At 40.2% G+C, this 14,874-nt stretch overlaps 1 protein-coding gene and 1 long non-coding RNA gene across 5 annotated transcripts in view; one reads left to right on the top strand and one right to left on the bottom strand.

Moving 5' to 3' along the window:
- Positions 1–25: 25 nt before the first annotated feature.
- Positions 26–2,808, top strand: LOC112487238 (uncharacterized). Its single transcript, XR_003050159.1, has 2 exons — positions 26–1,363; positions 2,285–2,808. It is a non-coding gene; the product is annotated as an uncharacterized LOC112487238 (long non-coding RNA).
- Positions 1,662–14,874, bottom strand: part of lin28b (lin-28 homolog B (C. elegans)) — a 27,208-nt gene continuing 13,995 nt past the window's right edge. For all 4 annotated transcript variants that reach the window (XM_008313098.3, XM_017033410.2, XM_025056986.1 and 1 more), the window contains 2 exons: positions 6,871–7,058; positions 1,662–3,240 (listed from right to left, as the gene is read on the bottom strand). In XM_008313098.3, the coding sequence (XP_008311320.1) occupies positions 2,934–3,240; positions 6,871–7,058 (495 nt within the window). In that variant the 3' untranslated portion in view covers positions 1,662–2,933. The remainder of the gene's footprint in view (positions 3,241–6,870; positions 7,059–14,874) is intronic.

Genomic DNA, 14,874 nt, shown 5'->3' with positions numbered 1-14,874 from the left:
AAATATCCCATCTTCAGACTATAGTTTGTTTGTTTTTTTTTGCTCAAAATATCACTTCGTACTAATGAACCAGCAGCTGTGCAAACATTCATTTTCTTCTCCACAGTTACTGATTTACACACTGAGTGGTGTCTGATATGGTCACTGGTGTATGAACACCACTTGATTGGACAATTGTGTCCATGATGCAAAGTATATGTAACAGTATTCTGAGTATGATGAGGAAATTAAAATTTTTTTTTACATTCTAAATACAGTAGGGTCTATTTTCAAATGTATTTTTCTATGTAGTACTCCAATAATAGTACGTGACCATGACCTGCAGTATTATGAGTTGAAAAATCTCAGCTTAAAATGTGTCATGGAAACCACAGGCCTGTAATAGAAAACAAAAGATAAACACTTTCAGAAATCAATACCACTGGGCTGGATATAATGAAATATATATTTGGTAATATTTGGTAACAAATAAAACAAAGATAGGCACTCCCTGTGTGAAGTACAAGCCTTTTTCTTCAGACTGATTAAAACGGTTATGATAAAAAAAAAAATTACAAACTTGAAACAACAGTCAATGTTTCTCTCGTATAACAAAAAGCGTTCACACGGAAATGCACAATATTTCTTCTCTTACACGTCTCTATATTGAGCATTAACAAAGCTGAGGTAAAATCACTGGCTGTCTGCAGCTTTTTGAGGAGATTACACCGTGAACAACAACGCTGGCAGAAATAACGTCACCCTGGAAGTGTGAGGCAAACACGCCCCCTTCTGAAAGGAACGCCTTCAAAAAAAAGGACTTTGATTGTAAGATATTTGGAGTCACAAGTAATGCGCCACTTCCAGGCTGATTCGTCAAATAAGGCCTTGTGACTCTAGTGCGACGAGTGGAACATTTAAATTAAAAAAATTAAAATAAAAAAAAGAACTGCATGGAGGAGGTAGAGAGGGCTGGAAGGAGGTAAGGAGATTGTGGAGGAACAGCGCATATGAGGTAGGCTTTTTGCTGTAAACAAAAAAAAAAAAAAAAAACACAGTTTGTAGTAAACAGAAATTAAAGGAACTTATTCAAATCTGGAAAGGAAGGAAGGCCAGGGAGTCTGTGGCAACACTAGGGAACTTCTCACACAACACCTCAGTACAACATCAACCTACTGTTAACCAAAAATAACACAGAAAAAAAAGGAACGTACAACTATGTTTATAACTCAAGAGGTAGTTGCTAACATCAGTAAATGAACTGCTTCTGTCTGTTTGTCCTTGTTTAACAGAGTTGTTGGATCAGTCAGTGGATGATTACCAAAAGAACGTAATATATTTTTGGTTAATTCCCTGAGAACAGTGCATCATCCTGAGAGGAATTGTGAGTAAAAATGTTTCAAAAATACATCATACAAAAAAGATGTTGCTTTTCCCCCCTTTGAGGTTGGAGCATGGCCTGTGCTTCGTCTGTGGTTTGGTCATTCTTTTTTTGTTTTTCTGTCATTCAGTCGCGCACGCACGAACGCAGAGACACATTCAGACTGCTGTACAATAAAATAATAGAAAGACTCAGTTCAGTTGTTGTAATTCTACAAACCAATTTCCAGGAGAGCTGGTAGGATAACTGAAAATTCAGAAAACTTCATTTTGTTTTTTGTTTTTTATAATGTACGTAATGTATGTAATTTACGGAAAAAAAGGAGTCAAAGAATGGATTCTTGATGATAATGCCAGACTTCAGTCTGCAGATATGAAAAAGAAAATTATAGACACAAAAAGAACTGTCAAAATAAAAGTGTGAGAAATACTCAGATTTAAATTTTAACTTAGAATGACATGTTTTATGTCGTATCACACGGTGGACCAACTCCTCTGGAAATGTGATTTGCAAAATATCAACAACAGAAACCACATCTCAACATTAAATGCCTTCAAAATGAAGCTAAACTCCTGGGTCTAGATACTGTTTATACCAAAGACATTCGTTGTCTACGTAGAGCTTTTCTTGTAGAAAAAAACAAAACAAAACATAAAAAAACCCCACACACATACGTTTGATATCATCCCTCAAAGATCTTTTGATTTGTCAGAACAAAGCGACCCGACGTAAACGCGTGTGAGGAGTCGACTTCAGATCGCGCTCTTTTCACATTCAATATGGTCAGAGAAGAGTTGTCAGGTCACAAGTAAGTGCCACTAAAGCCACACTTGGATTCAAGTTGACCTGAAAGCAGCACACACACCATCTTTACCTCCACCTCTTTAACACACCGTTGGTTAACTAAGTATATATCTCTGTCAGGCTGAAGCAGCGGCGGCAGCAGCAGTCGTGACCATGGTGCCGTCTCAGTCTACAGAGCATCACCAGGCCTCCGTAGCAAAGGTAAGCACAGACGGGAGATTAACACCGTCCTGCACTTCCACGGTTCTGAGAGGACAAGGAAAATGTTGAGGTATTGGAGTGGAGCAGCTGTGAAGATGATTACACCAGGAATCAAACACACTGTGTAAACCAGACAAATGTCCACCGGTGACCAAATGATACGAGGACGAGCCAAGAGAGACCCAGGTTTACCTCAAGACAGAGGTGTGTGTGTGTGTGCGTGTGTGTAATTAAATGAATCTTTACGAGAAACAAGTCACAGTCATTCCCTGCAGTCACCAGTCCAGTGGTGGTTGTCTTCAGCTGTCAGTCAGTCAGTCAGTCGGTTGGTCAGTGAGTCAGTCGGTTGGTCGGTCAGTCAGTCAGTCAGTCACATGCACATGTCCGTACCCCATTGATCGTTGCCATAGCTGCGCTGGTTAGAAAAACATGAGTAAAAAAAAAATAAAATAAAAGTCAAGAAAATAAGACCTCCATTTTTGTTTCACAGGTGCGAGGTAGATGAAGGAGGGAGGGGGCTTCAGGTATATCCTTGATTGAGGAGAGACGCTGGGATGAAGGGCTGTTTTCAGGATTTCCTCCTCCTCTGGGTCCGGGGGCCACGGTGTGTGTGCGGCTCCTCGGGGGAGGAGGAGGCGCCCTCGATAGGAGGCGAGCCGGAGCGCTCTTCCTCCTCCAAATGGTGGGGCCCTGTCCCTGGGCTGAGCGCCGAGGTAGACGCTTGTTGTTCCTGAGAGCCTGTAGGGGGCGCCAGCGCCTTATGTGGACACTGAGCCACCATGTGCGTGATGCTCTGGCAGTAGTGGCATTTCTTTGGCTGTGGGGGCAGGTTGCACTCCTTGGCATGGTGATCCAGACCTCCACAGTTGTAACAGCTGCAGAAAAGTAGGATAAATAAATAAATCATCAAATATAGTAGTAATGTATGGTGTTCTTTTCGTCTGTAATCGCTCTTTCCAGTTAATTAAACAATTAATTGGAAGCCATGTCTATGTAAAGAGAGAGAGCCAAAAAAAAAAAAAAAAGTCAACCGTCAACACCTGCTGTAACGGAAAGCGACCGCTAGATGTCAGTGTGAGACAAGGCCTGCTATGGTGGACGGCGTCTCTGCGGCATGGCAAACTGCAGCACGTCATTACATTTGACATGAACCACAAGAGCGATGAAAGTGTAGCGGTGAAAAGTGCAAAGGGTTTCAGCCTGCCGTGACGTCATCGCTCTTTCTAACAGAACATCCTTTCAGTGGGTGTTTCACACCGCGAACTATAATCCAGACCACGTAGATATTAGGGTTTTTTTTTAATGCTTTTTGTTATTAATAGTCAACGTTGGTAACAAATAACCGTTTGAAGGGGAAACAGCCTGTTAAGAATCAGAATAAACACATGCTAAATGCTAGCTAATTGTTGAAGCTAAATAACAAAACAAAAACACATCACTGAACTTATTTTAGTTTCTTAAATAAGAAACATGAATTACAGTAATTCTACACTTTCAATTACCGTTAATATATAAATAAAAGAAAAACATACAGTGAAGTTAAGAAAAATAAATACAAAATTCTACAGAAAATATTTGCAGTTTTAAAGACTTGCTAGAAAGAAAAGTGGAAGAAACCAAACAACCCTGAATAGCATTCAGTTATACAATTTATAAAAAATTATAATAATATGTAGTAAATAAAAAATAAATTGTTAATTTATTGTTGTGTTGTTTTTGATATTAATAAAAAATACATGTTCAATTCACAACTTTTAAATATGCTTTAAATGTAGCTGTGACATTATTTCAAACACCTCTGATTTAATGCAGTAAATATTTAGAAACTCCACAGATTAAAAAAGGATCTAATTTAAATTTCAAATATTTTATGAAATACATGAATAAGTTTCATGGCCCATGAAAATACATGTTTGATTTCTGATCCATTTGGGGAAATTATAACTTATATGGATAAAGTATATTTTAATGAGACTTTTGAATAAATATTTGATATAAACATTCAAAATCTGAATGTTATATGCAGGACTTTATTCTTTTTAAAATAATTATGCTTATATTTGTTAATATTTTAATTTGCATAATTATATAAATTAAACAATAATATAAATATAATTCCAAGAGGTCTATTATTTATTTGCACCTATAATTCCCTTAATTAACAAGTAATTTTCCTACATTTAAGTTAAAATTCAATTTTTTGGAAAGTTAAATGTAAAAATGGGGAGTCAAAATTTTAACATTAAAGTAATTTAAAACAGTTTTTGTATTAAATTTTAAAGATGGTTATGCAAAAAAAATTAAATTAATGTAAAAAATCATATATTTTAAAACTAATTTAGAGTAACTACTTCAATTTCAAAAACTTTTTTAATTAAAGCCTTTTGAAGAACATTAGCTCTCAACTAAATGAAAGTAAAACACAATAAAAAATAATGCTGCTTATCTCTGCTGCTGAACTGCTAAAATCAACAACTGATTTGACCTATAAATAAAAATACAACACGTTTTGACTCTTTTCTAAAAAAATATAACTATAACTATAACTATAACACAGGGAATGAGCTCAATAATCTCAGTTGCAGGTGTGAACGAAGCCTGTTTGATCAACAACTCAGTAACCAGCAGGTGTTAGAACAGCCGACGTGCTACATTAGCCTCTCACACTGAGCCACAGAGGCGGATGACATCACAGACATCTACCTGCTGTGAATAAATCCAATCTGTCTCCGCGGCTGCAGCCGCAGGGTGACGACACTTGACCTCAGTCTGGATCAATTATCCCAAATAAACTGAATTATTCAGCTGTGTAAAACAATCAGGAGTCTTTGCCCTCAGATACTGTTTCCCTGCTTCTGAACAAAGCTTTTCTTTTCACACCCTCAGAAAAACAAAACAACCCGGCAGCTGACACAGGTCTGTGACAGCAACAGTTGAAAAAAACAAAAGCTTTTTTTCCATCAGAATCAGAAATAATTCAAGTGGAAAATATCAGTTTTACAGCTGCTCCTGCAGGAGCATTTTAACAGAGAGCAAGTGTAGGAAGTAGATTTTTTTTTTAAAGTACCACAAATATAATAGGATAAGATGTAGTCAAAAATGCAAGTAGATACAGTGCAGTGCCAAGTGTAAATGTGAAAAGTAAGCAGGTTTAACCTTAACTTGGTGGAATCAGTAAATTAGACAAAAATGCAAACATACAAAATATTTCAGAGTAAAGAAATGTTTATGTATGTATATATATATATAAGTAAAATATTATTGAACACGGCTAAATGTGGTCTGAAAGAAACTCTCTCATTTAACTCATTCTTCTTTTTTTTTGTGACATTTTACAGCCTTTGAACAAGGGCCCGCCCCCACCTTTGGTCATCTTACATACTTTGAAGACCTGGTGAGAACTACGTCAGGTGAAAGTGTCTCTCCAGTGGGCGCTCATACAGTAGCTCTGACCTTGCTGTACTGTGTGCAATTCACTTATCCTCGGCTTCCTATATGAAGCTTTTGTTTTTCACTGTGCCTATGGTTTTTATTATTCCTAAAGGCACTTGGGGAAATCATTATTTTGTGCTGTGGAAGCCTTGGAATCACACGCTGCCTTTCTGTGGAACCCTGCTAACACCACATCCTCTGCTCTTCATGCCTATACACTCAACAAAGGATGCAGCTTTCTGAAAAGCTGCATCCTCTGCTAGGGCTGGCGTACACATTCACACAGCTCCGTACGGCCGTGCTCTTACACATATTTTACCAACGCGCCCTGTTAGGATTTTTTTTCAACACAATTGATCCGGCCACTGCCGCATTGAGATGCATATTAACGCTGCGATCCGTGCCTCCGCCACAGCCGCCTGTAATGTAAAGGCTTGCAAATTGATTTCAAATAGCTGCCATAGGCGGGCAAAGTGCTCCATTCAATACCTTATTATGGTGCACAATAACCATAGCAACAGCCATGTAGTGGGGCACACTGAATAGATTTAATCTATAATCTCAGCTCACTCCCAGACGCCTCGCTGCAGTCCCATGTGTGTCTGCTCTGAGAGGTGAATGCATCGCACTCTCTCTCTCTCTCTCTCTGTGTGTATGTATATATATATATATAGATATATATATATATATATATAAATGTCACTTCCAGTAAAGTGACATTTATTGTGTCATTTATTTGATTAGCCTTTAGCCCACACTGTGAGAATAATAAGCTAACTAAAATCATAAAAGGTGGATGTTGCAAAGTATAGCAGTTAAATATGTATATCCAATCAGTGATCGATGACACCTGTCATTGGCCAGTTACACATTTGGTCAAACGTGTAACGTTTATGGCCAAAAAACGTGCCTGTGTTTAATATGAGTTATTTCACCAACCAGTAAAAGTTCCAACTTGCTCATTAGACAGACAGACAAACAGACAGAAACATTAACAACACTATGACCTGGATGGCTGACAACCTACACAGAAATAAGTAAGAAAAAAATAAAAACACTGTGACTCCACTCACCGGTCTCCCTTTGGTTTGCGTTTCTGGAGTGGGACCTTCCCCTTGGGTCGCCTCTCACTGCCGTAGCAGGGTCCCCCACCAGGCCCTGTTACCCTCAGGGACTCCAGGCCCTTGGAGGACTTCTTGTACGTGAACTCCACCGGCTCGCCCTCCTTTAGGCTGCGGAAGCCCTCCATCACCAGTTTGCTCTATTGGGGAAAACAACGTCAGTGTCACTTCTGGATTATGTTATAGATAGATGTTATTTTCTTATGATTTATATCTGAAACCAGAGATAAATCAATAAAGAAACTGTAAAAGTAAAGGTGACACACTTCACTACACCCTCAACTATTTCTTCTATGTCATGGAGCTACGCTGGAGAAAATGTGGGAAAGTCTGAGGCCACTCATATTTTTGGGACTGTCCAGTGATTAAATAAGATTTCTGGGAATGTGTAAAAGACAAAATTGATTCTCTACTGAGAAGAAACGCTCCTTTAGCTCCTGTGGGTTTTTGTTAGGAGAGATTTGACGATCAAAGATATAGTTTGCAAATTCTTCAGCTAACTGCTAGGACGATAACGACTGAACGGAAGAACACAAAAGACCAGAAAGTTAAAGAGAGTTCAATCATGGAACAAATGACGACCTTCAACTCACAACAGACTTTTTTGAGATGGAATTGTGCCGCCTTACACCTCGGATTTTAAACAAAAAGAGAATCTTCTCTCATTTACTTTTCATTTCTTGGGTGCAGTTATGCACAGTGGATGTATGTGTATATATCTGTATAGACTGTTTGTATATTAGATGGGCTTGTTTTGGTTTTAGTTTTTTCTCCAAATTATTGTCATCTATAGTTTTGTGAGATACAAATTGAGCCTCTCTGTAACTGTTACCGTCATCTGTCTGAAACTCCTATGACAGGCGTTGTTCACTGTTAATTCCTCAATGTACTTTTTTATTTTTTTAAAGCTACAAACCTCAGTCCATTTGTGTGTTTCGGGGTGAGTTCTTTCTAGTATCTGAAAGGTATTTTGACATTCTAGCTTCCACCTCTGGTCAAAATAAAAGTCTAGACTCCTCTAGAGTATTATAACATAAAACTAATATAATTTATAAATATATAAATACAGAATTATAAAGTCCAGTTCAGCCTGTAAGAATGCGATGTGATCAGACACATCCACATGTCCTTGGAGTGTATTCAATCTGAATTAGAGCCGATTTATTCATCAACCCATTAACACGGTGTTCGTTTTTCTGAAGCTTTTAATCCACAGCGGTGTGTTTTACCTTGACTTGGTCTATTTGGTGTTTTCAGCTTCGAGAAGAAAACAAAGCCAACACAGAGTGAGTCGTTTTCTGGGCTGAATCAACCTCAGCATTGACATTATCTAAGTCCAAATCAACAGAGGACGTTTGCTAACTGTTCCATCAACAGCACGTCTGTGAACAGGCGCTACAGGAGAAGAAACACAGTTTAACACTTTCAGAGAGAGAGAGAGAGTGAGAGGGTTGACTGATGCTGCTGCTGATGATGCTGCTGCTGCTGCTGCTGCACCACACTAGCACAGAAACACACACCAGCTCCAACCCCATGGATCCACTGAATGCGGTTTGCTCTAACTGCCATGGCGGCATGTGTACAGTGTGTCCTTTATCTACTTTCCACAGAGACGCCACCACTTCCTACTTTCTCTCTGCAGAGAAGAAAAAGACCAGCATGCATCAGCATCAAGGCATATTTTTTGTCAGCCTGTGTAAAGTCCTGCTTCATCAACATCACGCAAAATTATCATCGGCGTGACCTAGAGTCCCTGGACGACGGGTTCATGTGCCCTACACCGCGTTCACCGCGACCTTCAGGATTCTCAGCGGTGGTGAACACACACCCACACCGGCGCACTGCCAGCAGAGCAAAAACCTACATACTACCTTTACATCCAGCTCTATAAATAACACACACATGCACACGTATGCACACTCAAAGGCCATCTGTACACGCAGTATCTGCTGCACAGGCACATGTGTGAGAGGCAGGAAGAGAGAGGAACAAACGATCTGAGGGAATCAGATGTGAAACCAGAGGAAGGAGCGAAAAAACGGCGTCGGCAGCGTTTTTTTTTTTTTTTTTGGTTTTGTTTCCCCCTTCAACGACTGCAGTTCCGTGAAGCCACAGGGGTCTATAGGTGGTCCATTTATAGATGTAAATGAACATGCATTACAGGGGACGCTGCCATTAAACAGTGAGGGATGAATCAGTGGCCACGCTCATGTGAATTAATGACAAACTCAGAATAGTGAGTGTGAACCTGCAGCAGCGCCGATGTTCATTACCACTGAACACTGCAGCAGGGGTTGGGGTTAGAAAGCCACATTATTATAAATCCATGTTTGTTTTTGTTAAACGCTTGCAAAATACAAAGCATTCTGAAGACGATGATAAAATATTTCCTATAAAATAACATTAAAAAAAAATCTCAACTGAAATGACAAAAGGATCAAATCCAAGGCTAAAACATTCAGCTTTGAACCGCTTTTAAATGGTTTCTTTTTACACATTTGTTAAAAACCAACGAGGACATTTTATAATAAATAAGGTCCTCTTAGACCAACATTTCCCATTTTAAACTATTTTATGGCTTTTATTATAAGCCACCAGCAAGGTTTCTTTTTCATTTAGGTATTCATTTTGGGACCGTCTTCAGCCAGTTAGATGAACACAACTACAGTGTAAAAAAAAGACACGAACAAAGACGAAGTGAAACTGGATAATTAATGTGCCACAGTGATTCACTGTGTTATGGAGTTAACCTCTTCCCTGCAGCATCACAGGATATAAACTACATCCACTTGTGTTTTACACAAAACACCACACGTTAATGAGCGCTGGGTGTAGAACAAACTCTTCCTCTTCCTCTTCATGTCCAGTCTACAGCCGGCTTCCTTCTTCGGGTCAAAGTTGAGCAGCATGTTGCATTATCCCGTCTCCTGTCAACCACGCCGCCACCCACTTTTTCCCCCACAATGCACCTGGCTCGCAGCCCCATTCAATATGAATAGAAGAAAAAAAACATGCATGAGAAATGTTTTTATTCAAATTGTGAAAAAAAAAAAAAAATCGTATGAAAAAAAAGGTATGTCAGATCACCTGGTTACTATCGTTGACGCACTAGGGGGAATCTTACATCTTGCAGGGGTTGTTTTCCAATTCACTAATCAACAACACAAAATTTTTTTTACTCCTGTTCTTTTCTGTTTCATTGCTTTTTATTTCTATTTCCTTAAAAAATAAGATTTTCCCCCAGGTTGGAAAAAATTGAAAGATTTCTATTTCCTTAAAAAATAAGATTTTTTTAAGGTTGGAAAAAATTGAAAGCTGTCTTGGCTAACAGCAGCTCAGTCACCAAAATTATGTAAGAGTAGGAAGTGGGCAGATTAACATGTGTATGTGTGTCAGAGCGGCAGGAGGAGGAGGGAGGGGGAAGGGTAATATGTGTCAATCTGTGCCATGAAACAAAATAACCTACCCAAAAAAAAAATAAAAAATGAACGAATAAAAAAACCTGCACTTTGAAACCCCTCCTCCGGGTGTCCTGACCTGACTGACTCCACATCAGGAGGTCAGGAAAGGGCACGGACCAGGAGCAGGAAAGAGGGAACGCCAGCGAGGGCAGAGAGGGAGGTAGAGTGAGGAAGGAGATCAAAATGGAGGAGTGGCCTGGGGAGGAGGAGGAGAAGGTGGGGGAGGTTTCAGGGAAATGCCTGCAGCACATTCTGTTCAGCTCCAGTGGAGGAGCGACTCCTGATCAGCGGACTCTTGGGGAGCACAGGCACAAAAACCTCATTTGATCAGGAGCCCCGCAGGTCAGTGGCAGAAATACGGGGGCCAGCGATGCAATCATCAACCCCTGCCTGAGAGGGGGACCACACCAGGTGTCTGATTTTACTCTACGAGGCAACAAAGCTAAATGACACGTTCTAAAACGAAAGAAACGGATCCAAGAAAAGTCTATAATCAAAGATATGGCTTTTTATGATTTAAATATTCTGTATATGCCTCAAAAAATGGTAACAGGAAGTCATAACACCCAAATTAAGTAAATTAAATAATGATAATAAATGACAAGAGACAACATTTAAACCCGCGATTCTTCACTTGGAAGACTAACTCTCTTACCACTAGATAAAGGACCACTACATTAAGTCACTAATTAATTATCAAAATAATAAAATTAGTTAAATGTTACACTTTTAATGAATTTTTGATACTTGATGTTCCTTTTCTTTACTCTAAGAAAATCTAAAAAACACCCCAACTTAAATCTTTAAAAAAAACAAAAACAAAATATGGATCCATTTGTGTAATGTTAACCAATATGTTGTATAGGAAGGAAGGAAAGTGAACTCCTAGTCATTGTGACATTGTGACGCACATCACTGCACACAACAAAATGTGACCTCTGCATTTAACCCATCACTAAAGTGAACAGTGGGCAGCTCTTTTTTTTTGACCACCCGGGGAGCAGTGTGTGGGGACGGTGCCATGCTCAGAGCACCTCAGTGGTAACTTGGCAGCTGGGGGATTTTAACCTGCAACCTTCGGAACCTACCACTAAGCCACCACTGCCCCGATAAGTGCATAGTGCTCACTATTTGCAGTATTTACTGGTCTTATTACTCTGCTTGTAAAAAGTTCTGTCATTAAATTTCACGGTGCGGTACTTTCACAGTGACATTTCACCACTGAGGTGTGCAGACATTTTACATCCGCTGTACACACTTCCTTTTATATGAAACAAATACTTCTGTACTGTCCTGTGAATTGTGAGTGTAGATTGAATGTCTATGTGGAGAACTCGCAAAAAACAAAAATGGTGTGCGTGTGCGAGCATGTTATCGTGTGTAGGAAGGAGCCAGCGATCAATAGCCACTCCAACATCCTGGATAGAAATAACCCTCCTTTTCATTGGTCTGGCCAATGATCGTCATCATCAGACCTAACAATCAATACAGGAAGCTGTAACATGAGGGGATGGGGAAGTCGGGAGACCAGACCCACTGGACTGTCTGTCTGTCTCTCTCTCCCTCTCTCTCTCTCTGACCAGCATCTATGGAACAGCTAATTATATGATGCTTTACATCTTCACAGAGCCGTGTGCCAAAGATTGTGCTTGTGTTAAGATGAAGAAAATCCGGTGCGTGCGGGTGTGTGTGTGTGTGTGAGAGAGAGAGAGATGGAGCTCACCATGTGGCAGGTTGCCATTAAGACGCCTCTGTCTACTATTTTACACTCAGGAAATGCTAAATGGACAAAGCTGGGCACAGAGCGGCTCAGAAGGACGTGATGTGACAGGAGGGAAAAAGAAAATGACCAAGAACTCTGCTGCTGCTGCTGCCGCCGCTGCTGCTGACACCCCACTACTCCTCACCACATCGTCATTAGCAGCTCTGACCCTTGAACCCTGCCCCAACCCCCCATTCCTCCATCGAAACACTTAAAGCCTTCAGGTTTCCCTCCTGTCTCAAATTAACAACATCCAACTCAGCCTGATTTTGACTGCGGCAAATATTTGATCTGGAGGAGGAGGAGGAAGTACTAGTATCCGCAAGAGAGAGGAAATGGAGCTTAGGGAGGTGAAGGGTGATAAAAGTCTTCTGGAGAGCGTGTAAATTTACAGAAAACATGGGGTTCTTTTAATTTTTGTGATAATGTGACACCTGCAAATAAAAACCTTGTGTTTCGACAATGTAAAAAAAAAACCCCACCAACGCACACTACCAGAGGCTTAACCTTAGCAACAAAAACAAAGGCATTTTCTACACTGGGGTGAATTTTGAAAAACAGTTCTATCATATCATAAAGCAATGTTTTTTATAATTCTCACTGTTAACAGATAAACCTGTTCTCAAAAACCTATGGATAAACAAATAGAAATGGCTGTTTACTGCATTCTGACCACATTATGAAAACATTGATATTCCCTTCAAAATGTAAAAACAAACAAAATAAACATGAAGATACTTTAAGCAAACAAAAAGTACAAAGCAAAAACCTAATGAGTCAAATGTTTCCCCAAACCTTTGAAGCAAAATGTGGCCAAAAATTCTAGGAGGAAAAAGTACAACCTCTAAAATGAGCCTCAACATTTTAAAACGAAATTTACTGAAATGTGGAGTTTTGAAAAAAAAAAAAAAGATCAAAACCCAGGATTCTGGTTTTTTGTTCCAATTACCAATGGCTGCTCTCTCTACGGCTCCTGCTGCTAAAAAGGAAGTCATGTGACCACTCATTCTTCTTCTCCTCTGTTTTTTTTTTTTTTTTTGATGTTCGGCGGAGAAGTGTGGGTGGGTGGGTGCTTAGGTGGAGCCTCAGAGTGGAAGGTGGCGGGTGGTTGGTTGGAGGGTTAGTGTGGCTGTGGGAGAGACAAAGCCTGATACTAGCTATCTGGGGGCAGAGATGGGTGGGGCCTGCATGCCAAACGGTGACACGGACCAGAGGTTAATCTCACTAGGGGCCCACTTTAACCTTCTCCTCTGAAAAAAACACACACACACACACACACACTGGTGCAATCACACAGACACACACATGCAGTGGAACACACCTCTGAACGCTTCACATGTAGACATCAACTACCTGGCAGTTAAAGACAGGAAAGTAAGACACACACACACACACACACACACACACACAGTGGAGGTTTCGGCAGCAGCAAACTGTTCAACATTTCAAACTGATTACCCACAAAGGGCAAGCAGCCCCCTCCCACCCACCTCACCCCCCACCTCACCCTACCCTACCCTCTTGCTTTTTTGTCTTTAAAGAAATTCCTCTTTTTAAAGAATGCCTGAGGAGAGAGAGCTCGAGCAGCACCTCTCCTACCCCCCCATGTCCCACCAGGAGCTCTCTCTCTCTCTCTTTCTCTCTCTCTCTCACACACACAGGTAGAGGAGGAGGAGATGATGAAGGTGAATAATCAGACGTCGGCTTCACCTTCATTTTTCTCCTAAAGGAAAACATCAGATAGTGGAGGAGAACCTGATGGAGAGGCCTCCCATGAAGACAGCTTGTGGTCAGAAGGGGGAGCCTCACCCTTACCGACTTCCCCCCTCTCTCTCTCTCACACACACACACACACACACACACACCCTCTTTCAAACGCCCTCCTCTCACCTCCAACTCCCTCGTCTTTTTCCAACCTCTTGCTCATGTTTTCCTCCCTGGCTTCCACGCGCTCCCCGCCCTGCCGCCCCCTCACCCACTCTTATTTTTCCCACATCCCTCCTCCTCCTGTGCTCTCCTCCTCCTCTCTCCTCTCGTCTTCCTCCTGTCCTCATGCTCCCTTTTCCCCTCCCTGTGCAGCCCCTTCCTCGCTCCCTGTGTGCGTCTTGTTCGAATTATGGTCAATGGTGGAAGAGGAATAAATTTGCTTGTTTTTCGTGCCACTGACTGTTAACCTCGTATGAGAAATAAAGACAATACTTCCAGACCTCTGTACAGAACACAAGGATAAGGGTCACATGACTTATGACTCACAGCTCAACTGATCCTGACATTAAGGTCGGAATAAAGAGATTAAAACACGACGACAAAACCTTCTGACTTTAAAGCCAGAAAAAAAAAAAGAATAAAAAATAAAACACGATTTAATTAAAGTCATGTGTTTTGGTAAGAATTCAACAATATGATTTTAATCCCACAATTCTACCTAATCTTAGTATTTTGAGTAGCGGAAAAATGCCATCATTCTGACTATTATTTTATTTTGGAAAAAAAAGTCTCCTACCTTTAAGTCACAATTACATGAGGGAAAATTCAGAATCAAGACGTTTTAGAATTAATTGATATAAAGACAGTTTTTCCACTCGGCGTTTTGAAAAATAAATCCAATTGTTAATTATACATTTATTTTAAAAAAAGAAATAAAATATTCACAATTAAATCAAAGTTTATAAATAAATAATCTCAATGTTTACCAATTAGAACAAACCTTAAATTGAAAAAAAAAAACCCTCA

The sequence above is a fragment of the Cynoglossus semilaevis genome, chromosome 7, assembly GCF_000523025.1.
Source record: "Cynoglossus semilaevis isolate Cse_v1.0 chromosome 7, Cse_v1.0, whole genome shotgun sequence".
NCBI lineage: Eukaryota > Metazoa > Chordata > Actinopteri > Pleuronectiformes > Cynoglossidae > Cynoglossus > Cynoglossus semilaevis.
Note: the sequence above shows the minus strand (reverse complement) of the source record. Positions and strands in the feature narration are given on the sequence as shown.